Here is a 25,666-nt window from a genome sequence, read left to right on the forward strand (position 1 = left end):
ACTGACAAGGAGCAGAGCCTTGTTAAAAACACATGAACAGGCAACACCCTTTGCCTAGTTGACAGTTTTGCCTGGGGTATGCCTCCTGGAGGATTAGTCATTGCTCAACAATAACATGGAGTCCAGGTTACTTTATGGGTTCATCAAGGCCTTGGAGACCCTAAGCGCTTCTAAGAAGAAAAGTCAATAGGAAAGAAAGAACCAAAAGAAGGAACAACATATGATGAAGAGAAGTTGACTTTGCAGCACGCAGTGGAGATGTTCAAACAGTGAGAGCTAGAACTTGACAAAGAAGAGGCATGCGATTAAAACCACCCCAGAAACCACCCAGAAAGTGGCTGCATGGTATGCTTGTGCTCTTCCTGAGGAAAGAGCTGAGTAAGATCAGAAAGGCAGAGATCCAAGCGGAGACGAAAGGTCCTGGAGGGACCAGGGCCTTGACATGTTCTTACCTTTCCTGGCCTAGACTCATGAGGAGCTGCCTGGACCAGAATCAGAGTTGTCCAGGGAACTTCTAATCTTTTTTACTCAAAGTGAGGAGCACAATATTGCATGGAATGGGGATCTAACACACTATCTTTCATTGCTTGTAAGGAGAGAGAGAGAGAGAGAGAGAGAGAGAGAGAGAGAGAGAGAGAGCGAGAACCCAGCCAAGCCTTCCTTTCCATTTCCAGGTTGGTTGTGGTCTTTTTGCTAAATGGCTCCAATATTTCCAGGTCCTTCTAGACCAGGCCAGATCTGCTCCACTGTCCCACCCACAGCCCAGCCATGGAATTTTCCTTCTCAGCACTCAGGCCATGGGATCTGAGCCTTAATCACACCTGGGAGCATCGTGCTCCTCCTCACTGCCCACTGAGGCTAGAGAAGAAGGGAAGGAGGTCTAGCTGATGAAGTACTAGTTCAGGGAAGCATGGCTTCCATAATCCTGGGGTCGGCTAAGTATGTTTCCTTATAGTAGTCCTACTTCTGTAAGTGATTCTAGATTTATAGCAAAGAGAAAAATAGGAAAGGGAGAAACAGAAGGCAGAATCTAATTTGCCTTTTAGATGTTCTTTGTGTCCCATGACTCTTCCTAATGAGTTCTAAGTTGGTTCCCCAAAGCCCTAACTCAAAAGGGTGCAGTGGGCAGAATCCCTCTTCAAGAAGCCCAGAATGCTTCTGGGGACCTCCACATTGGAAGGTTCAAAGAGTCTGGGAAAAATTTCAGGCCAGCCTCCATCAAGTGGCATCTGATTTCTGTTGTTGCTCTGAGTTAGGTAGATCATCGTAGAGAGATTCTCTATGAAGCCCAGAAGACCCTAGACTCAGGGTTTCTGCTGACCAGACAGGGCTCAGTGTGGAGGCAACACATGCTTCCTTCTGCTCCAACTACTTGCTTAGAAACCACGAGGATAAGAACTCATCACTATGTAACAGCTCACTTAGGTTGGGAACATTAATTTAGTCCAGTAGTGATGTACCAATGACCTATTTTTAAAAGCATGTTTGGGTGCTGATCACCCAAACCCATGGTTTACCATTAGCATTGTTTGATGGATAGCATAAGCTGGCGTGGAGCATGGGTAGCAAATTGTGTAGCCCATGGGCCTGTTTTCATGTGAACTAAAAATGGATCTACATTTTAAGAGATTTGTCCCTTAGGTCCCCCAAGGCCAAAACAGAATTGTGTGTTAGAGACCATATTTAAATATATTGTCTTAGAGATCATGTCTAAAATATTTACCATCTAGCCCTTTACAGAAAAAATGTGCCAACTCTTGGTGTACATTAAATAGATGTTTATTTTTTTGGTTCCTCTGGGAACATATTCCCCTCCCCCATTTATAACAATGCCTCCTGGAAAAACACATTCTTGACTTCTGAACAGATGAACTCAGAACCCAGCCAGCTCATAAGCTGGGGACTGTCTGTGCCTCTCTCTGCTTTCATGCTGAGGGCTGTGCCGTGAGGAGAGGCCATTTGTGGCTTCTGATCAGAGTGTGCCCAACGACTCACAGGCTCCCTGAAAGACCTTTGTGTTCCTGAGGACCTTAGGGTGACAGTCACAGCTGGCTTTGCCTTACACATCACCCCATTGAGCAAAGCAACAGCTTCCTGTCCCTGGCTGTTTCCTTGGCTCTGTGGCAGCTTATCTATGGTGAAGGGACAGAATGCTGTGTGCCTGTGTGTTAGCCAAGGAGACAAGCACGGGTGACTGCGTCCTTGGCCACAAGTGCTTCCCAGATGCTGGCCAGGATGGCGGGGGAGAAAGGGCAAACTGCTGGAGTTATGGGCTGGAACTGACTGAAGAAATGGAGCATGAATGTTAGAGCGTCGAAATGCACAGGTGATGCTGGGGACATGGGTGCGTCATAGATAAAGGAGTCAGAGGCTGGGCATGGGGTGTCTAAAAGAAGCCTTAACTCATATGCTCTCTTTCTTCATGAGCCAAATGTAGATAGTAACTGCTTCCCTTTCCTTCTGCCACACAGGAATGACCCAAGATAGGTCTGACAAGTTTGAAGTGATATGCCTTATATATCTCTATATCATATATCACATATATATGGGAACAATAAATTCATGTTAGGATTTCTGTCTTAGCTGCTTCTCTCTCACATTCAAATGCTCCCAATTTATTCAGCCTATTCAGTCGTCCAGAATGTTCATCATATTTTCTCTCTACATGCAGCATTTTCTCTAAGACTTTTTCTTTAACCTAATGAAATCTGTATTTTCCATCGCTTTAGCAATGATCATCTCTAGCTTATCTTGGGACTCCCTTGAACATGCAACAGAAAGAGTAAGGTAATAAACTCCTGAGCTACATGATAAGGAAGTAATGATTTTGCCTTTTGAAATGAATAAACCACCAGTTTTAGGGCAGTTCTTTGCTTATCAGATGCAGCAAAACATGACTAAACCACTCCGCTTTGGGCCATGGCTGTGGCTGTGGTGAATCACCTCAATTCTCTGCCACCCCCAGAGCCTTCACAGGTGGAATTACTTCTAATCCATCTTGTAGCAGCAGCGGATTGAAATGCAACATTCTGTACAGAGCAGGTAAGGCCCATTCTCAGCTCACTCACACGTCATTAAGGTCTGGGGAGCACAAGCAGGATCATGCTGTCCATACCACTGGCCAGGGGCCAGCGTCCTCTACTGAAATCCTAACTCTCTTCCCGCCCAGCCCCACCATGGTCATGTCCACTCACTCATCTTGCAGGGGCTTTGGGGGGTCAGAGGCCACTGTTTCCATGGCTTTTGGAAGGTGTGGACTCAGCCCTGCTCCTCAGCATGGGTTGGAGGCCCAGAGCAGGTGCAGTGTTCCAACTGGGCTCCGCCGGAGCTGTGTGCACGTGGTTTCGTGGTTAAAAGTCCTGGTAGTGTAAAAAGAGACCAGAGTGATCAGTGAGCAAACCTCTGATGCCTGCACATCTGCCATCTCTGTCTTTTGTCTCCCTGGCTTTTTTTGCTTGGAGAGTTTGCCTTCAACCTGTTTGTTTCTCCTTTTGCTGATGAGCAAAACTCTTTCCCTAATTAATTCAGCTCATATGCTGAGGAGGTACAGTATTTTGTCAAGATAGCCCCAGACACAATTAAGAATGTTTGTTAACTGTGATTGAACGTGAACAATGACCTGCTCAAGAAAACAGTTCCTAAAATGTTTTTGTCCCAGGCTGCAACCATGAAGTCCTCATGATGGTTCATACTGAAGACAAAGCAAGCTAAGATGCTTGGGACACCCAGCTGATCCTTGGGAAAGGGAACCCAGAAGCAAGTGGATGCTGCTTAATAAGGAATACAACTGCCCGTCAATGCCTCATCTTCAAAAACTGCCAGGCTTTCTGACTACCTGGCTCAGCATTCTGAGGTCGTCTCTCAGAGCGGCTTCTGAGAGAACCTATAAACCTATAAAGGCTGGAATGCAGGGGGAGTAAGCGTGAGGGATGTCTATGTTTTATGTATTTTTGAAAAGATATGCTTCCTAAGTCCACATTAACCACGGTTGGTAATCAAAGACTACAACACACCACCCAATTTGTGTCCCATCCACCACTGGGTCTTTTTATTCTTGGCCAATTTTACATTCTTTTGTATTCTTTTTTTAAATTACTGAGCTTTCGTATTTTCATTCAACAGTTCTTAATCAAATTTAGACCCTCTCCCCCAGTCACACCTCCCCCATCCTCCCAGTGGACCTTATGTATTCCACCATACACGGTAAGTCCTATTCAGTATAACCTTCTGTCCTTGTAAGGCCTTAGCAACATTCTGGCAATTATGTCCTCAAAAGCGGTCCAGTCTGATAGTTAGAATTATAGATACAGAATTATCTGACTAGGTTGGATATTTGATGGCATGTTTGCTAAGATTAATTTATAGGCAAACCCCAAGGATGTAAGTCACTTTCAAGCTTGGTTATGTATTAGTCTCCTGATCCTGTCGATTCAAACTGGAGGTGCCTCCCTGACACTGTGTGTGGAGCAGGGGTGCTATAGAAAACATGAATGCTTAAAGTTGGGCTCAAATCCCTCGGTTTGCGCCATGGCTCCTCTTGGACCTTAGACAAGTCCTTAGCCACTTTTAACCATTAGATTTTTGTTTCTAAAATAGGAACAGAGTTACTAGAGGTTTAGAGCCAATGAGCTCTGCCATATAACAGAACAAATAGAAATGCTCTCAGGAAGTATTTAGTTATCCAAATATGACTGCCCACCATGGATGGACCAATCGGAGTCAATGGTGAGAGTTAGAAATCACAGTAACTTTGAAGAATGTGGAGTATACAGAGTGACTCCATGCAGAAGCAGTGCTGGATGAGACTTGAAAGGACAGAAACCATGAAGAGTGTTTTTTTCTGAAACTCTTATAATAGTATAATCTGGGGATTATTTTTGTTGTTATTGTTGTTTGTTACAGGGTTCCACAAGGCCTAGACTGGACTCAGACTTACTAAGTATTTGAGGATGGCCTTGAGTGCTGGGATTACAGGCACGATCCACCACCCCTGGGTCATTTAGTGCTTGGGACTGAACTAAAGGCTTTGTATATGCAATGCGAGCACTCTACCAACTGACCTACAAACCCAACTCCTTGGGAAAAAATGAATAAAGAGATTCAAAGTTGATTCAAGATCCTTCTTCATGCACACAATCTGAACTTGAGATTGAACTCAAATTTTGCCTACCCTATAATGTTCCATTGATTTATGTGATGTGGAGACAATCCCAAAGAAATTGCTTTTTAGAACTCGTTAGAGAAAACATTTTAGCTAAGGTTACTCTGGGTAAATTCCTCAAACTCCAAATAGAAACAGTAAACATGTGAATATAAACATGTCAATCTCTTGTTTGGCTGTAACAATTTTAGATACTTTTTGGCACGCTTAAAGGTACAGATTTTTTCTTTTTTTGTGGATGAGTAAAAAGCAACTCAACTTTTATATTGGGTAGTCCACCTTTGTCACTAAGTTTTGGGTGACATCAAATGCTTATAAAACTTGTGTGTTTCTACCCAGTATCATGCTGTGGGAATGGAAAAAAAACTGCTAAGTACTTGTCTCCCTAGAGAGAAGAAGGCTGGAGGAGTGTAGCAGACAATTGTTTATGGATAACTTTACAGGGATACAATTGTCATGGTTTTTATCTGATGGCCCAAAGATTTTCCAGTTGTTTCTTCTGATTAGAAGTGACGTTAATGCTAGCTTTCTGGTACTCATAAGCTTTTTCACTTCTAACTCTTAATTTTTATCCCTTAAGGGTTTTAGAGAATCATATTTTGCTGAAGAAAAGACAGGGTCATTCTTACCACAAGGATGCTTTTCCTATAAGGCAATGAATGTCATGGCCAACAGTGATTTTTAAATTCAGATTGGGAATGAAGCTCTACTCAACAGTGTACCCTAGCAAGCAGAAGGTAAGCAAGGCTTACATGTTCAAGTTCTCCCTAGATGCCTTGACACCCACATCTGGTAGAGCTGTTATGAATCATAGAGAGAGCCCAGGAGAGCCTAAAATTGCAGCCAACTTCTCAGTGGCAGAATCCAAGTTCCAAACACAAGTCCAAGCAGCTATCTCTCTAGCCAATAAGAAGACATCATCCAGGAAAAGGCAGAGGAAGAAGCCACATTCAAAGACCCAAGTCAGACCAACCAGAAAACCCGCAGCCACATGCACACGTGCCCTCTATCGCAATGCGTGTCAGAGATCTGCCTTAGTGAGCCTTCTGGGAATGTTTAATTTGACGCAGAGGAAGAGAGGAAAGATGATGGGGCCAGAAGCCTTGTTATGAAGATTTCGTGACAGCTTTAGCCTTCTTTGAAGTTCTTGGAAGAAATTAGGTATGTAGGGCAAGAAGCTATGGAAGCTGTCAGGACTTTTGGATCAGTGATTCTTGGTAGGGATTGTGCCACAAACATAAACCTCATTTTACAATTTGTATTGTGGAATGGCAGACATATTCCCATTTTTTCCATATTACCATAGTCAAAATTCATTATAATTTGAATTATTAAGGATTATAAAATTTGGTATATATAAAGAAAAAAATAGCATGTTCCTCACGTTTCTGTAGAAAGTAAGAATGGATGAAACTGAAGGGCTATAATACCTTTTGCTAGACTAAACTGAGTTCTGGCATAGTATCTTTGCCAAATCCTGCTTTGGGTAGTCATTTGGCAATCAGTCACTGTGTGTTTGAGGCTAAGCATCAGTGTCTTTGGAAGCTCAGGAGGGATGTACCTGGACCCTAAGGCTCATTTCAGCATGCCACAAGTGAACCTCATTCCCTATGCAGTGATGAAGCAAGAGAGAAGAAAGGGGAAAAGAAAGGGGGGGTCAATATTTTGCCTTTCCTGGATTTTAACATGGAGTTCTAGAAAAGGTAAATAATCTGGTACATCACAAAGGCTGTTGACTAACTGGGCAGCCTCTGTCTTAGTCTGAAATTAGCACCCACCCCACCCCTTGCTCTTTAATTTATTTTATGTGTATTAGTATTTTGCCTGCATGCAGGTAGGTAGGTGCACCTGTGTCATGCAATGCCTGAGGAGGCCAGAAGAGGGTGTTGGACCTCCGGATCTGGAGTTACACAGGGTTGTTAGTGGCCATGTGGGTGGTGGGAACTGAACCTAGGTCCCCTGCAAGAGCAGCCAGTGTTCTTAACCACTGAGCCGTCTCTCCAGCTCCTTTCTCAAAGCTCTTTAAATAGGTTATAGAAGCAGCTTTCCTTCACCTGGTCTTGCAACTGCTGAAAGTAGTTAACTTGAAAAATGAGCCTCAGGCCCACCATCGTCTCTTGATTAAAGCATGCTATCCCTGGCTGGTCCAGGCCACTCTTTTGATCTAAGGGTAGAAAATGCACCTTAGTTCCAAAGAGGAGCCAGCCAAAAAGCAAGCACAGGTAAAGTTCTCTGTGAAAGTTCACCCCAGCTGAGAATCTGGTAGAGCATCAAAACTTGCTGTGAAAGCAATGCGCCAGGACATTGGCCACTGTGTCAGTCTTTCCTGTTTCGGTTCTCTCTCCATACATGCCAACTGTGGTTGTCAGTAGGTTTAGCCTGAAAAATAATCCCTTCACTTCCATCAAGAAATAGCTCCAAACTTAGAGTGCATGCTCAAAATATTCAGGATGAAATCATAATCCTATATTTATAGTCCTTTGGATTGTGTATGAAGCTTTCGTTCCCATGGTATTTCTCGTTGAAAGGGTCAGTTGCAGAAAGCAGGCTCAGAGAATGACCGAGAGCCAGTGCTAAGAGAAGTGTGTCTTGCGTCATTTAGAACCGGTTGGTGGCTAGACATCCCGCTTCTTCCCTGGGCCTTACCCACTGCCTAATGAGCTGGTATCCGCCCCCTCCCCATTCCCAGATGATTCCCCTCAATGGATGGTCCTGGCTTGTCCTTCAGGAAGAATGCACTGGCCTTCTGAGCCGAAAGTGGTGGTATCTAGGATCATCCTTTTGCCTGTGACCTTTCCCCTTCTCTAGACGTCCTCCCCATTTTCGCCGAGGGAGATGGTATGGATCTTAATGGTTGGAACTTGGTGGTTTTCTCCAAGGCTGGGGGTCGAGGACCCCACACAGCAGCAGACCTGCAAAAAGCTTTTACTTCTCACCCGGGCTGTAGTGCAGGTAGATTGGTCCTTGGGCATTGTAATCCTGGCAGATCCATGAGGCATGGAAGAGAAAAACTTCCATTCACAGACCCCATCTGTCTTGGAGATCTTGTAGAAGGTCTCTCCTGATCCCACAGGGATGCGCACCATGTCCTTGTGCTGCCCCTCCAGGGCCTGGCTGGGTGGGTGCAGGGTGTAGCCCAGGGCGTGCTTGGAAGACTGCTTTCTGCGGAGACACTGGATTCTCAAGACATTCTGAAAGGCCTTCTTGAACTCCTGACTGGAGCATGGATATATGATGGGGTTGATGCAGCTGTTTAGGTATCCGAGCCAAAATACTATTTTAAAAACTGTTTCCGGGGGCTTGAAATCAGGAAAGAAAGACCCTGAAAGAAAACACATAAGTTATTATTTGCAAGTCAATAAGCCAATCAGCTAGAGAAACCAACACCCATCTTTTTATATCTTTAAAGAGTTTCAAAAGATTTCAAATACACATGAGTTTCTCAGATTTGTTGGTAAACCCTTTGTAATATCTTCAAAGACTAGTTTCACTCATTCCTTGTGTGACCATCCATTATGGTGGCAGGCCCAATAGAGTAGCACCAGCTCTCTCTGTGTGATAGAGGGTCATCTGACAGCATCTTTGAAGCCTTAGAGTGCTTAGCAGGGAATTTTTTTAGAGTCCAGATACACAGACTGTTTTGCTGAGTTTTAAAATAAGGTAGGATACGTTCAAATCCACATCCACATTAAAATTTGATTGCCCGACTGTACCCTTTGTTCTCTGAGGCAGTGCTCCATAGACCCAGCCTAGCTGTTTGTGAATTTCTTCTCTTCTGACTGTGGGAAAGGTGTATTTTAATGGGAATTCTCAATTTACAAAGTATTAATTGGCTTTGCCACCATGTGGCCAGGGAACCTCCACGGTTCTTTGGTGATGTCTCACTACAAAAGTTTTTTCCAAGTCATTGATCATATTTTGTCCTTTCAAATATCTCTTAAGTTCCAGGCCAACTGGGGCTACACGGAGACCCTGTCTCAAAACAACACCACCACCACCACCCCCAGGGCCAAACAATTTAATATCTCTTGAACATCATTTTCCATCCTCTCCACCCATTCAAACCTTATCCATTTCACACACAGAACAAGGATAAGATCTTGGGTCTCGTTCCATCTTGCTAATGTGGCCAGCACTCCAAGTGATTCATGGCTTCTAGGTGGATGCCATGAAGACCCCTGGTAGCTGAGGACTGTCCAAAGGTGGCCCTGGATGAACCCCAGGGGATTCACTATCAGGTCAGCGTGACACAGCCAAACTAGCAGGTCAACACGAGTCATCTGGTAGACCCTGCGAGAATGAGAAACTTGAGCCTGCTCTTATCCTCTCAGTCCTACAGCTTTTCTCTGGGCTTTGATTAGATGAGGTGGCTTTCTCCCTGGTATAAAGATGCCACCTGGTCTGGCCTAAATGTTGCTTGACACTGGAGCTCCTTGGTGACTTTTTCTAATCCAGAATACCCGTTACAGGTTTGTTTCTGTCACTGTGATGAAATACCCTGAAAAGGCAATGTAGGATGAAAGACTTTAGTTGGTTTACAATTCTAGGTTATAGTCCATCATTACAGGGAAGCTAGTCACATCCACGGTGGGGGTGGGAGAGGAGAATGTATGTTTATTGCTCAGCTTGGTTTTTCTATTCTTTTTTAAAATATATTTTTTGTTATTTTTATTTTATGTTTATTATATACCTATGTATGTAAGTGCACTCATGTCATGCAATGCCTGCAGAGGTCAGAAGATGGCATTGGATCCCCTGGAATAAAGTTATGGATGGTTGTTAGCTGCCATGTGGGTGCTGGGAACTGAACCCAGGTCCTCTGCAAGAGCAGTCCATGCTCTTAGCCGCTAAGCCATCTCTCCAGCCATGGTTTTTCTATTATTATACAATTCAGGATCAAAATCCAGGAATGATATCATCCACTTTTAGGCTGGATCTTCCCATATCAATCAACATATTCAAGACAGTCCCTTGCAGACATGGCCAGAGGCCAACCTGATCTAGACAGTCTCATACTGAGACTCTTTTCCCAGGTGATTCTAGATTGGATCAAGTTGACAATTAAAACAGTCGTAACACATGACACACAACACCTTAAATGAACAAGGAATTATTTTGGCTCATGGTTTGAGGGGGATACAGTCCAGCATGGCAGGGAAGGCTGTGGAGGCACATGGCTCTGGAGGTACATGGCAGGGAGTCTTACATTCTTACAGCTCAATGGAACAGGAAGCAAGACAGGATAGGAAGTGGGACCTGGCTATAAAACTCGGGGCCCTCCTGCAGCAGCCTACTTCCTTCAGCTAAGTTCTACCTCCTGTAACAGCACAGCCTCCCAAAACAGCACTGCCAGCTGGAGACCAAATATTCAAATACATAAACCCTTGGACTCACTTGACATTCAAAGCCCCAAATGACCATGGAACTCAATAACAGAGTCACAGAACCATGGGCCACTGAAGTGTAAACAACCTCAGGAATTATGTAGTGACAACTTCCAAATTAAAAAGTTATGAAAGTGGTTGTCACACACTTGATACTGTACATGGTGATGAGTCCAGGGATTTAGAGCTCCCAGTCCAGTGCTCTTTTTACTCTCCAGATTCCTAGTAGTTACCAACAAAGGTACCTTATGAATTATGGACCTCTATATGTCCCTCTTTATTCCTTTGAGAGAGGTTTAGAAGAATATCTTGATGTTTCCTTTACCTTTATTCTTTTTTTTTTTCACTCCCAAACTCCTGTCCATCTCTTCTTCTTTTACTATTGGTAACAGTTTTATGTTCACTTGGGTGAGTGGCTTTGGAGCAGTCTTACTACATCTGTGGGCTTCAGATTTTGCCTTTGGAAAAGAAGGTTGAATAGAAAATTTCCTCCTTGCCCCACACAACCCCTCCTTTTTTATTTTTCAACCGTTGGTCTTGATTTTCTATCTTTCTTTTCCTTTCTGAGTTGCAGACTCATCAGGGTCATGACACAGAACAAACAAATTGGATGTGTTTCTAAACTATTCTGGCTGACAGTATTCTTGAGTTCAATCAAAGAGAAAACTTACGTAATGTGGAAGTCTGAAATGCTGGAATGGTGTGGTGGTTGAAGGGAACACTTATTAGTGAAGCATAAATTCTGTGAAGTTCAAAGTGTCTCAAAGAAATTCATAGACACACAAGTTGACAGGTGTTTGCTTGGAAAACCACCTAACTAAGAAAGTTTTTTAGTTTCAAATCTTTCAGTGTTGCCCTATCATTCTAACAAATGATAGAGTAATCAATTATGTTTTTAAAAAATATATTTTATTTTTTCATGTGTATAAGTGCATTGCCTGCATGTGTGTAAGTGAATCCACGTTGTGTAATGCCTGTGGAAGTCAGAAGAGGGCATTTGATCCCCTGGAACTGGAGTTAGCTGCCATATGGGTACTGGGAGTCAAACCCAGGTCCTCTGAACGAGCAGCCAGTGCTCTTAACCCACTGAACCATCTCTCCAGCCCCAATTATCTGTTTTGAGTCAGATGATGTACTGAACATTTTACATATAATGTAACTGCCGGGGGTTCGAACCAGTGACCCCCAGGCAGTGATGATTGGGGATGAGTAAGCACCCGTTCACCAGCCCATGCTGCCCCCAGTACCGGGGACACTCAGACACAATGGGGAGTCTAGTCAAGCAGGGACTCATTTATTGCAGGTGTTACAGAGCTTATAAAGGCGCCTGGAAATCCCCCCTCCCCCCCAAGGTGTGTCTTAAGGATGGTCACGCGCTGATCATGCACTCCTCAGCAGTGTGGAAGTATTCTTCAGACTTTCAAAGCAAGCCAGGCTGCGGCCCCAGTAACTTCCTTTCGGACCTATGCAAGGTGGGGCCTTTAGGCCCCCACAGTAACTACCATTAGTAAGGTTAAGAATTATGTAACTTCTGGGCTGGGGAAATGTGTGCCTTACAAGCATCAAGATCCGTATTAAAAAAAAGTACAGGTGTTGTGGCATATGCTTATAATTCCAGGGCTGAGGAAGTGGATACAGTAGGTCCCTGGGGCTCAATGGTCAGCTAGTCTAGTGTAGATGGTGAGTTCTGGGTCATTAGAAATGGATATTGCCTAAGGAATGACACCTGAGGTACCTGCTAGACTTCATATACATGTACATCTGCACACATATGTGTACCTGTGCACACACACAGAATCATATGATCACGAGTTTTTCTATTTATTTCATTTATTATTTTTATGTGTATGAGTGTTATGCCTGCATGTAGGCAAGTGCACCTGTGTCATGCAATGCCCGAGGAGCACAGAAGAGGCTGTCGGATCCCCTGGAACTGGAGTTATGGACGGTTGTTAGCTGCCATGTGGGTGCTGGGATTCGAACCCAGGTCTTCTGCAAGAACAGTCAGTGTTCTTAACTGCTGAGCCATCTCTCTAGCCCCTAGTTTTTCTGTTTTACAAATGAAACTTTTATTTAATGAAGTTGAGTAACTCAACCAAGATCATGCAGATCGGGCAGGGCTGAGAATTGAAATTATGCAGTCTGATTTCAGGACTTACATTCCTTCATGGACTCTCAACATCTATCGGGTTAATGCATTTCTAGGACAGGGAATGGTACACATGAATGATGAGGTATGCAGCTAGAGGAAGGTGAATTGGAACAATGCTTTTCCAAACTTCATCAGAGAGGCAGAGAAGGTGAACAATCTTAATATGAAGACTGGCTTTGTGCAAATATGGTCAATTCCAGAAAAACTCATTTTGCATTCCAATGTCTATATAATGTCCACTATTTCTCTCTTATGGCCACATCAATTTGATTAAGGGAAATCTGTTTCACAGATGTCTGCCTTTTCCTGGGCTTAATGACTGATGCAGGTGGGGATGCACTGGGCAGAGAGCAAAAATCTCCTTCCTCACTTGGAGGTTTTACTTACAAACAAATCAGCTAGACGGGGGAGGTATTTTCCTTATTTGAAGAATTCCAGCTAAGAAAAAAGGAAAGAAAAAATAAACCCATATGAACTCTGAATATGAATGCTATTTAAGTGATTCGAGAGTCCCCTCCCTTCAGTTCTTCAAGATCACTCTTTCTGCTTATAGAGTTCAGGTTTGCATTAATAAGCCTCATTAACCCCTTTTAGTCATTTCTTTCCCATCCCCTCTTACCACACCCTCTTAACCTTGGATCTGGCTGACTCACAGCTAAGTTCCTGGCCTCTTTTCCTGTGGTTTGAGTGCTGTGTCTATTCTGTCAGAAGTAAATACAGGTCCTTCCTTTCTACATCCCCAACTCAAAACATCCCATTTCTTTGCCCTGAAACTGAGGCATAAGGCCAGAAAAGGAGTTTGTTAAAAAAAATCAACATATTAAGATTTGGATGTAAGATAGTCTCTAGCTTGAATTCTTCAGGGACATTTTCTTTTTAATCCAAGAACATCTCTGGATGTTGGCTGTTTCGACAGTGAGTGGGAGATGTTTCCAGGCCGAAGACCTTCCCATAAACAGCACCATTTGGTTTATTCCATTGTGTGTGACAGCACCCAGATGTGTCTAAGCCTAGCACAGATTTGCCCACCCCCAACCTGGCCATTTCCAAGGGGCCTGTGCGGCTGTTTCCACTTCCTTGCTTGGAACACCGCTCTTCCCTTAGAGGGGAGGCACATGATTCCCTCTGAGCAGCTGCTAAAGCACTGTGATTAGGGGAGGGATCCAGAATGGCGCTTCCATTAGCAGCTTTCCAGAGGAAGGACAGCAAGGGGATGTGTTCTCCTTATGGATATTATCAATGTCCTCAGATCTCTTTCCTCAGGTCATGGTTCCTCCTTAGGGAAAGTGCCTGGAGCAGGCATTAGGCTTGGAAAAGAGCTGTTATTGCCTGGGTCCCCTCACACTGCAGGAACCTGCAGGCTATCTGTTCCTGTTGAGTGGTTGTTCTGGCTGAGAATGACTCGAGCTGACTAAATGCTGGATCTCCTTGGCCTCTCTGTGCTCGTGGCCACCATGTGACATGGCATGTGACTTTCTTCCCTTTTGGCTACAGCTCCTTCCTTCTTCCCAAGCTCTGATTTCTTCCTGCAGTCTTCTGCACTTTTTTGTGTAGTTTCTTTCTTTTTTTTGCATGATTTGATTAAAATTCATGTATTTCATATACATCTTAGTCCTCTTTATACCTCCTCCCCCATCTGCACCCTCCCATAGCCCCCCACTGGATTTCATGCATTCTGACATTTATGTTAAGGTCTATTGAGTCAAGTTAGTGTCCCCAGACAGCCCTCAGGGCAAGTGCATCCACTGAGGTCTAGCCAGCCTATCTAGAGACCCTCGCTTTAAAAAGATCAGCTCTTCCTCACCCAGTAGTAATCAACTACCAATAGTTATTTGACTAAGATTGGGGCCTGCTGCCCATTTCCACAGCTATGTGCTGAGTTTTTGTCTGTTTGAGTTTGCATGGGTCTTGTGCATGCTGATAGCATTGCTGTAGATTTGTATGCACAGGGTCCCAGGAGGTTGTATGATCACTTTTTTGTGTAGTTTCTTTCTTTTTTTGCATGATTTGATTAAAATTCGTGTATTTCATATACATCTTAGTCCTCTTTATACCTCCTCCCCCATCTGCACCGCACTTTTTTGTGTAGTTTCTTTCTTTTTTTTGCATGATTTGATTAAAATTCATGTATTTCATATACATCTTAGTCCTCTTTATACCTCCTCCCCCATCTGCACCCTCCCATAGCCCCCCACTGGATTTCATGCATTCTGACATTTATGTTAAGGTCTATTGAGTCAAGTTAGTGTCCCCAGACATCCCTCAGTACAAGTTCATCCACTGGGGTCTAGTCAGCCTGTCTAGAGTCACCCCCTTAAAGAAGATCAGCTCTCCCTCCCCCAGCAGTAATCAGCTGCCAATAGTTCTTGGGCTAAAATTGGGGCCTGCTGCCCCGGTTCTGTGCTGGGTATTTGTCTGCTTGAGTTTGCATGGGTCTGTGCATGCTGCTACCGCTGCTGTAGATTTCTCTGTTGCTTTCTCCCTTCCTGCATTGCTTGCTGTCTAACGTTCCAGTGTTTCTTGTCATGCTTCATAAGAAGAGTGAATCTTCTGAAATAACTGATGAGAAACTTCTGTCACCGTAGCTAAGCTTCGTTTCCCAACAATCTGTCAAAACTCCATCTCCAGAGGAGCCAATGGCTGCCATCTTAGTTCCAGGGGCACTTTGCCCTACAGGTCAGTTATCCCTTGCATGCAAATTTGTCCCAATTTAATTCTTAGGCTTTGGGAAATTCCCAATCCTTTGAAGATACATCTTTTTCAATGTAATATAGATTATTAATTAGTGTGTGCATCTGTGTATGTGAATGCAGGCATGTGCATGCCACAACGTTCGTGGAGGTCAGAGGATGACGTTCAGGAGTGGGTTCTCTCCTTCCACCTGGGTGAGGCAGGGTCTCTTTAGTTCTTTCCACCACTGCTTTGTGTGCTCCAAGCTAGCTAGCCTGGGAGTACCTGGCCAGTTCTCTTGTGTTTGCTTCCCATTCTGCTGTAGGAGTCCTGGGATTACAGTTGTGCTCTATGGTCTCTGGCTTTTTATGGGGGTTCCAGGAATTGAACTTGGTTGTCAGGCTTACGTGGGGAGCTCTTTTACCTGCTGAGCCATCTTCCTGGTCTGAGATACTTCTCTTCACTGAATATACCATTTAGTTAGTTGCTGCAGATTTTTGGACTCTTTTCTAACTTTCTAAATACCCTGGCCGTCTTAAAACTGGGCGGAGGAGACAGGTGGAGCAGCATGTCGACATCAACAATCTTCTCATCTTTGGAGTCAGAATCCTTACTACCATTGTAGAAGTTCTTAGATTTCCAGGAGAAAATGACACTGGTGGCTTAAAATGAAACTTCTACACATTTTCACTTGAAATCCTATCCCTTGGGAACATTTTACTTCTTGTTTTTGATCTGGGGCTCTGCTGGTGGTATGATGGGGAGAGGGGGCACTGGGATTTATCCCAGTAAAAACTTGGCCTTTAGAGTCATTTTGTGGTTGTGAAGTGACGGGACCATTTCCCCTCAACGTTCTCAGGAGAGAACTTACTTTCTACCAGTGTTGGGCCCTTACATGAGTTTGCTTCCCCAGAACTTCTGTTTACTCCCAAACTGGGTAAGACCAAAAATGGAGTGCCTCAATTCCAACCCAACCCCAGAAATTAGAGGTTTCCTTCTGAGTTCGAATGTTTCTTTCAGAATTAGGGAAACTTGGTGTAGAAGCTGTCAGCTTCTTGATTCTGGCCTTTAGCATGTATACTTCGTGTTACCTCTATATGAAAGCTTCTTATCTTAATGACAACTTTGAGGGATACTTGGTTGTGGTGAATCCTAGTTAGCTGCAGTCATAGACTTTCTAGGCTGTTAGGACTGGCAGGAACCTGGAGCTCAGCAGAACCCCTCTCCCCCATTGAGATGAAGGCACTGAGCCTGAGCAGAGTACGGATTTCCCCCAATCACATGACTCTTCTAAGGCTGTCTCAAGATCGGATCCAGAACCTGCTCCACTTTGCTCAGGTCCACTACTGATCTTCACGTGCCATTTACCAACCTGTCAATGGCACGAGAAGCATTAGTGACAACGCACCCAGCTCCCACTGCACGGCGTGTGCCATAAAGAGGAGGAGCTGGTATCGTCAATAAGTACATTATTTAAAAAGTCAGAATGTGCTGTTCAGAAAACTTGTTAGTGTTCTTGTCATCACATTCAGAAAACTGGTGTTTAAATGACTCCAGTTAAAAAAGAAAAGGAGAAGCAGATGGTATGTGACCGTGGGAGAAAATTACCCTTATTTATTGCATATTATCCAACCGGTGGTCTCTGCAGCAGGACTGGTACATATCCAATAGACATAGAAGAGATTTGGTTGGTCAGTTTGGTGTGCCAAAGAGCTCCAGTGCCAAGCAATGTTCATGTCATACCAGTTGGCACCTTTATACCAGGGAGAAAACTGCCTCATGCAATTAAATCCCACAGAAAAGCTTTAGGAATGAGAGTGTAAGAGTAGTCTTAGGTTTCTTACCCTCCCAAGGTCTACTAGGTGACTCATGTTGGGCTGCTAGTTCAGCTGTGTCATAGTGACCTGAATGAGCCTCCCTTGGGGTCCATGCAGGGCCACCCTTGGACAGTCCACCTAGGATAGTAGCCTGGCATCACTAACAAAGATGGCCAGATTCATCTGTACAGAAACCCTGGGCTCACAACTCGAGATCTATAGACAGATTTCCTGCCAACTTGGATACAAGTCTTTGTGTGTGTAGGGTACATTTTCCTGGGAAGTGGTCTTCAGCTTCTATCAGCCTCTCACAGTGGTCTGTGATGGTGGTGAAGATGGTTAAGCTTGGATCCCACCTAGTGAGGACAAGCTGTACCTTTGGCTGGTGGCGCCTCACTTAGCCTGTGTGTCCCATAACACAGAAACAGGGCCAGGAGATGTGACTTGATGCCCTCTCTGGAAGGGCCTCTCCTGTTCCCTCTTTTGGAAACGGCGCATTCTCGTTGCATGCTTGAGTGAAGACGTGATTGCTTCCTCAAGAGAGTTGGCATGCTGGGTCTTTTCTGGAGCTGGCACGTTGGGTCTTTTCTGGAGTCGGCATGTTGGGTCTTCTGAAGTTTCTGGCAGGAAGTGTGAATGGCAGACAAGGTAGGAAGGCGGGGAGACACGGGAAGGTGCAGTGAACAAGGGGAACTGGCAAAATGTGCGCTGGGCGCATACACAGCATGAGGGGACAGGCCTAGGTCCCCTGGGGTTCCTCCCAGTGGGCGGCAGGTGGGATGTCCACTTTCCCAGAGATGGAGGAGCACTGTCTTGTGACAGCTGTGAAGGAGCCACTGCTCCTCTCAGACCAGGCAAGGCATGAGGCCGCCCTCTGTCGTTCCCTATACTGCCCGCAGGTGGCAGATGAGGTGCCTGTCATAGCCTTCTCTGGCTGTCCAAGGACAGCTCTGCAGAGCCAGGGGTCCCCCTGCCCCTACATGCATCTGACTTGCACAGCCTGAGTCCCACTATAACCTGGAGGAGAATAGCATGTAGACCTCTTGAGAGCTTTTCTTCCCAGAGAACCTCTTTGTTAACTAATTCAAAATACTCTCAATGGACAGTGTAATTGTCCTCCTTAATGTAACAGAATAGATTATGTGACTCAGAAAAAAAATCTAGAGACAACGAAGTCAGCGTGTTCTATAGGCTGTTGTTTTCAAACTAGATCTGTGCTCCTCAGACAAACCTGTGCTCTAGACTCTGTCACTGCTGAGATCACCATTGTTTCATGAGCCTCCTGTTTGAAACATCTTATCATTTCCACAGAAAAGATTTCCAAGACCTCACAACCTTCAGAAGCGTAGTCCTAGAACTGACTACATGCGCTAGTGTGGTTTATTTCTTTCACAGCTTTATCTCTGTTTTTAAGTTTTCTTTTTATTTTATTTAATTTTAAATTAGTGTGTGTGTGTGTGTGTGTGTGTGTGTGTGTGTCTGTGTCTGTGTCTGTGTCTGTGTCTGTGTGTGGGTATGTGCATGTGTGACTGCAGTGCCTTCAGAGTCCAGAAGAGGACTGGTTGTTGGATCCCTTGGGGTTGGAGTTATAGGCGGTTGTGGGCTGCCCGAAGTAGGTACTGGGAACCGAACTTAGGTCCCCTGCAAGAGCAGTACATGCTCCTAACCACTGAGCATCTCTCTAGCTCCTGTTTTTACATTTTCGGATTACCCATTTTCTTTGACCCTCTTGTCAAACAGGATAGAGATAATGAGGATTCTCTCCCATCCCTTCTCCAGAGTAAGCTCAGGGCATGGTCTGGGGATGAAAGCCAACACAGCTCCAGAGAAGAACATGTGTTTGGTCCCTCTCCTCCTTTGCCTCTGTACCCTAAACAGTCACCAGAGTCCGCTTGTGTTTTCTTTTGAAGCGCTTTCTAAATTTGCTTCTTCACCTCCATGTCCAGCTCTCCTACATGGAGAAACAGTTTTGTGAAGCTGGGTGATCCACTTGGCCTTTCTGGGACTCAGTTTCCTCATCTGTGATGCTAAAGGCTTGAGGAAGGTAATTGTTATTATCGCTTCCCCCTGACTTTCTATAAAAGCATATGCTTATAGGTAAATTGCAACAGTTAAAAGGGGAAAACACCCTACAGCAAACAGATGCTGTGGTTTGGATGTGGTTTATTCCCTGAGCGTTCCTGTGTTGGGAGCTTGATACCACCATATGGTGATGTTGGGGGTGGAGTGTCCTTTTTGAGGGAGTGCTTAGTGTAAGGTATTTAATCCTTGGAGGCTCCACCATGTTGGCAGCTATCATGATGTGATGCAGCTATAGGACCCTTACCAAAGTGGACACTATGCAGCTTGGACTTTCAGTCTTCCAAGTCATCAGCTAAATACACTTCTCTTTATAAAGTACCATGTCTTCTTTGTGGTTCTAGGAAACAAATTCCTGGGACCATGTTAAGCAAGCTCTCAACTATTGATCTGCATCTCCGATCCAGGTTATTTTGCTATAGCAAAGGAAAACCAACAGACACAGAGGATGATGAAGGAACAACGTGGGGCTATAACAAGAGGGAAGGAGGCAGGCTTTAGAGGAGAAGGAACTCAAAGTATTGGGGAGTGAGTGTTTAAAGGAGAGCACTCTGGGTCTGTACTAGAGGTTTGGGTCTAAGCTCATGGGCAGAAGGGCTAGGAGAAGAGAGAGCCCCGCGAGTTGGTGCCATGGGATTCACTTGCTTAGAGAGCAGTCCAGGGAACCTCTGAAGCCTGCTTGTAGAGTTATGCTGAGCCAGAATGCAATTTGCTGTTCTTCGGCCTGGGGTACATGGTAGTCAGGGTAGCTGCTGGTTCCAGAGTGCATGCTCTTTTTAATAATTTATGGGCTGTGTGTGTCTGGAGTGGTCGTCTGGTCAGTGCCCCAGTGGAAAGGGACAGAAAAGGAAGGAAGGTGATGGGCACCGTACAATAACATTCCCAGGAATAGCTCAACAGAGAGGAAAGTTTACAGGGATCTTAGTATGATGGTTGGTACTGGCCAAGTGTTATGCATTGTCTTTTTGTTGCTGGTAAGACCAGGTTCAAACTCATCAAATAATATCCTGTCCCTCAAGACCCTTCATTAAGACCCTTCACCAGCTCCATACAATCTCCTCTTCCATTATTTATTTGCTTAAAAAATGCTGTGGTTAGCACATTTCCTGAGCCAGGCAGTGTGGTGAGAACTGGAGAAAGGATGTACACGGTTCTGCCTGTATTCCAAGAGTATATTCAGTAAATGCCTGTGTGATTGACTTAGGAGTTTCCAACACCAACGCTTTCTTCTTACATGGTAGACTTTTTACCATGTCTTTGTTGATCTGCTAAGATCCTGCAACCTCAGAGACACAGTTTCCTTGATGTTCTTGCTTTTCTCCCAGTGACCCACCTCCTAGAGCAAGTGAAATGAGAGCATATTCAAATTCTTTTGGTCTGTCTTCAAGGTTGTGGTCCAAATCCAGTTCATCTAAAGCCCTTCCATCACTACAGTCTAACTGGTTTCCTTTCCTTCTAAGCATTTTGCAGAAGCTAGTTTTCTCTGTAGCATCCATCTCCAATTTTTTGTGATTTACTTATTTGGGATGTTTTTTGTCCTTAAACTTGAGAGTAGAGCTTTCCCCCCTTGCTGCTGCATCCCTAACACCTACAAGAGTTTATAGCAAATAGTAGCTCCTGCCAATATTGTGAAGCGAATGTCCTTTAATCTGGGTGACTTTGGTCTCTTTGAGGGTGCATGCCAATCAGTCCTTTACATCTATCTCTCTTGGTGATGAGCACAATGCTCAGAAAATGTTTATGGAGTCAATGGATGGCACCTGTTGATGGAAGAAAATGACATTTTGAATAAAATTCCTGCTTTAACTACTCATAGCTATAAACACGCTCTTAAATGGAGAGAGAGAGCGCCTGTCTTAATTCACATTCCAAAACTTTATCTTCCTGATCTTCAAGATGCTCATATTCACATGAAAATAAGTCCTTCTCCAAAAATTTTATATGGTTATGTTGTAGGCACTTCATAAAAGTGTTATTTCTAGTACTTATAAAGATGTTTTATAGGGTCCTGCAGGAAGGGCTGCAGCCTGTAATTCAGCTACGATAGCCATCATCTCTTTGTGGACATGAGTCCGAGGCCAAACATCATCAATCCAAAGTGGTGACATAAACAACCAAAATGGGCCTTCCAAGGAGGAAGTGTAAGACTTTTTAAGGACTGCTCCCCTTCACATTGAGATGAAAGGCCTAGTCAACTCCAAGTCCTTGCTCTCACCAGCAAGATCATGGGTGAGCTGACTGATGTTTGTGTGGTGAAGGACGAACAGGGGATCCTACAACTGAACTTTGGTTCTGGATATTGCACAATGCCGAATCTGAGCTCTCTGGATGATTTCTCTATTTCAAAATGATGTGCCACGTCCTACTGATGGCTACTGAGGCATCCTTTCCAAACTCAATGACGCCTTCTGCTCTCTGCTCTGAGAACCACGTGGTGGCTTCAGGGGGAGACTAATGTTCGGGCAGGTCACTTCTGAACTTGAAATCCTCTTCTCTGGACTCCCTCTGAATTCTGAATTCCAGTCTCAAATGCACAACCATTATCAGACCTTTCTCCCGACACTCATGCACCATTCATCTGTAATAAAGTGAACCACGATTTTCCACAGAACCTGCTCTTTTTTACACAACTCCATTCAATGGCAACCCTTCACCTCAGTTCCTCAAGCCAGAGTGCCTTCACTCTCTCATGCTCCTAACTCCCTGATGACAGCCAAGCACCCGTTCCTGACCACAGACCCTTCAGTTCCTTGTGACTGTCCATCCTCTCAGGCCAGCATCACCTTTGGCAAGGCCCTGTCCTTCCTCTCTACCTGGCTTCCTGTTCTTAATCTTATCACCTTCCAACCTATTTCCCACACTACACCCAGAGAGATTCTGAGAAAACAAACTGATTCTATCCCTCCCTTGATTACCTCACCTTAGTGACTCTTCTCTGAGTTCAAGATAAGGTACAAATTCTGTATTATGATTTTTTAGGGCTCACAGGTCTGGAAAACTAAAAAGCACTTTGTTGGATAGTGAATTAGTTGCATTGTGATTTCAGGGACCACCGGTCTCTAGAAAATATCATAGAAGAGTAAGGAATCAGCAGAATTTGAATACTTGTATAATTGTTAACTCAGTTGAGTGATAGAGTATCTTTCATTCACTAAGACTGATTGAGGGTTAGAGTCAGTGATGTATACAGTAGTTGGTGTATTTAATTCTAAGGAATAAACATAGAGTTTCTAGACAGCAACACATGGACTAAAAAATCTTCTTAAGGCTAAAGTATAGAAACCACCTGTGAATTTTCAGCAGCTCCAGTGCTAGTAATGACAATGGCTCAGAAAATTTGGTAAAACCCAGGAGAAAAGAGATCGAAACAAAGATACATTCAGGATAAACAGGGAAAGTGGTAAAGACAAAAATTAGTACAGGAACCAAGCCAGTCAAGGCTGTCTCAAAGCTCTAACCCCAGGTGTGAGGTGTGATTTCCTGTTATCAAAAGCACTTATGTCTTAAGAGAAGGCTGTTTCCCAGTGTCATGATTTCCCTGGTATCTCCTGCGACTACAGTATTAGTTCAGAACATACAAGCTAACCACATGAAGTACTTTCTGGATGTGCTGTTGGGAGCCGCAGAATCCTCCCCAGACTGTAGTACCGCTGTCTCCATCCTCCCACAAGAGAAGAAGCAGCAAAGTTTTCACCTGCCTGCAGTCAGTCTGTCTCTGTCTCACTCCCAGACTTGAGTGGAGAAGAAAGCCAGATAGTAGATCAAAATGAAAACAATGATAGTGTTTTCACTTCTGTTTTGATTTTAGCGAGTCAAAAATGGCCTCTGCTTTAGGTCTTAGGATAAGTATTGATGTCTGCAAATATCTGACTTTCTTATTGTTTTTTTATGCAATGCTACATTTATATAAAAATAACTAAAAAGGAGATTACTAACACTTCATCCCAGTGATGGACTTCTGCCCAATGACTGAAACCTGTAGGAAGATGGAGGGGCTGCCTTGGAATTTGGTGTTCCCTAGAATCAGGGATAAGCACTCGCTAAGGCATCATAACGGGATTCTAGGATCCCAGAGCATCTCACTTGCTGCAGAACATCTTACTAAAGAAAAAGTGGGAGACATGAAGTTGGGGGGTAGAGTGGGGAGCACTAGGGGGTGGTCTGGAGGGAGGTAGTGTTGGATGGATATGATCAAAACGCTTTTCATAGCTGTGTGAATTTTTTTAAGTTAAAAAAACTTTATTGAGAATTTCACACATGCATATAAGGTGTTTTGATCAAATCCATGCCCATTCCCTACCCTCCAACACCTCCCATATCTCCCCATCCTCCCCATCACTTTTTTTCTGACTTCATGTTCTTTCTTTCTTTCTTTCTTTCTTTCTTTCTTTTTTCTTTCTTTCTTTCTTTCTTTTTTTCTTTCTTTCTTTCTTTCCTTTCTTATTTTTAAATGGGGCTTTTTGCTACTTTTCACATTCCCTCCTTTGAAGAGGTAAACTTAAAATCTTTTAGGGATTAGGTAAGAGCTCCCAAATACTTTTGACATTTTTGGCCTTTGGAACACAATATGTTGCTAAGAGGCCCAAGGACATTTTGACTTTTAGCCAAGAAACTGGCTTCTTTTCTCTTTTCTTTTCTTTCTTTTTTTTCCCCTAACTGCCTGGAGAATTCCTACTACCTATTCTTATCACACTATCCTCTGAAGAGGTTACCCAAATTGCCAGTAGGGAATTGGGATGCAGACCACTCTGGCTTCTTCCATGCTGAACAGGGACACAGGGTGAGGCAATTGGGGTACCCCTTCAGTGGGTCTATCTAAAAGACTCCCACATTGCATAACTCTTATCTGTAAGGAGAAAAAGTCCTTGACTGATGAATAAGGATGTAGAAAGTGCTGCTCAGATGTAGGACTTCAAATCTTGGTCTGTAATACTCTAGTGCCCACCTGTAGCTAAGGGAGACAACCAGCTATTGTTCTAAATTGATGGGTAAATTTGTTTTCTCCCCCTATCTAGAAGCCTTTGAGAGGGAACTGACACTGATTCTAGCCACTCCAACAGCTATCAAAGTACCTGAAAACAAATACTGAGTCCATCACTCTTGAGTCCAAAAGAAAACAAAAGAAAAATGAGGAGGAACCCAATAGAGGGACGCTTTTGGAAGCTCCCGTCAGGAAATCCCAATGGAGTCTGATGTGAACATTTGAAATTTGCCCTGTTCTGACTTTTTTCTAGTTCCCTGTCTAGAACTTGTAATGCTATTATAACATATAATATATTATAACGTATAACATATAGTCTAAATCCTATACTGTAATTGAAGGAGATAGTCTATGATTTTATGATGTTACACAGGGAAAACTATGCAGGATCAGCCTGCATTCTATTAGGCCCACGCATTCTCTTCCACCGACTTATCTGTCTAGAATATGAGTTGTTCAGTCAGCTGTTCATTTACCAGATGTGAACTTAAGTTGCTGGGCTTGCAATATGAATTGCTAGTCCCTCACTGTGGGGGGTCTGTGTGGAGCTAAATCAGTGTCTCTCTGCATCACATTAACACAGGCTCATGTATATAAACACCTGCTGATGTGGTTCTCCATCTTAAAGATGTAGAGTGGATTAACCAGGTCACGACCTCTTAGCTTAATAACAAGCATTAGTGTAGGGTGGTTGTATATAGGTGTCTGTTAAGTGTCTTTTTTAACCTGATGTGTGTACTGTTCAGGAATTGTCTGCACTAGCTGTGCAGAGGAGCAGGGAGCCAAAGCTGCTCTGAGATTCATCCTGGGAGCAGCTAGCAGGGGTGGGGGTGAGGGGGGGAGGGTGCTCCCAACTTAACATGAGCACAGGTGCTTCATGACAAACATTAGCATGTTTAACTCCATGATGTTCTGGTGCTGTATTTTGGGTATTAATTTATTAAATAAATTATGTATGTTCAAAAAACGAATTAATGAAAGATACTCTTTGTGGAGTTTTTAACCCAGAATTCTCCGATTTTCTGAGAGTGAGTCTAATATAAATGTTTTTAATAGTTTCTAAATTTTCTTCACAATGTATTTGGAATCCAAGATGTTAATTTTGATCTAAATGAGTATTAAAATTTTTTATCTCAATTTCCTGTAAATCCTCAAGGCACCAAGAGTCATGCTGATGGGCTGTGACTACGTAAGGATGTGAGCACTCAGGAAGGATCAGGCATCTGCTCCGAGTTACACTCCAAGTGTGGTAGACCCAATGAAAAGCTTTGGTCTTCAAATTCCTGGTTTATAATGCTTTAGTTAATATCCTAAATGTTTCGTTTGCAGGGGTAACACTACCCTCTGATTGTTTGAGAGCACTCAGGAAACCTACCTACTTGAGAAAAGATGGACACCTTTAAGATGAGCGTCTGTCCCTAG

At 43.9% G+C, this 25,666-nt stretch overlaps 1 protein-coding gene across 2 annotated transcripts in view; it reads right to left on the minus strand.

The window, feature by feature from the left end:
• Positions 1 to 680: 680 nt before the first annotated feature.
• The window catches only part of Adra1a (adrenoceptor alpha 1A), a 113,164-nt gene continuing 88,178 nt past the window's right edge, over positions 681 to 25,666 (minus strand). The window contains exons 2-3 of one of the 2 annotated variants that reach the window (XM_017797601.1): positions 8,098 to 8,483; positions 681 to 3,359 (exon numbers count right to left, since the gene is read on the minus strand). In XM_017797601.1, coding sequence (XP_017653090.1) covers positions 3,351 to 3,359; positions 8,098 to 8,483 — 395 coding nt within the window. In that variant the 3' untranslated portion in view covers positions 681 to 3,350. Of the gene's footprint in view, positions 3,360 to 7,106; positions 8,484 to 25,666 lie in introns of those variants that run through there. The other variant, XM_008830974.3, reaches the window with a different exon arrangement.

Source organism: Nannospalax galili, unplaced genomic scaffold, assembly GCF_000622305.1.
Source record: "Nannospalax galili isolate Female #2095 unplaced genomic scaffold, S.galili_v1.0 scaffold915, whole genome shotgun sequence".
Lineage (NCBI taxonomy): Eukaryota > Metazoa > Chordata > Mammalia > Rodentia > Spalacidae > Nannospalax > Nannospalax galili.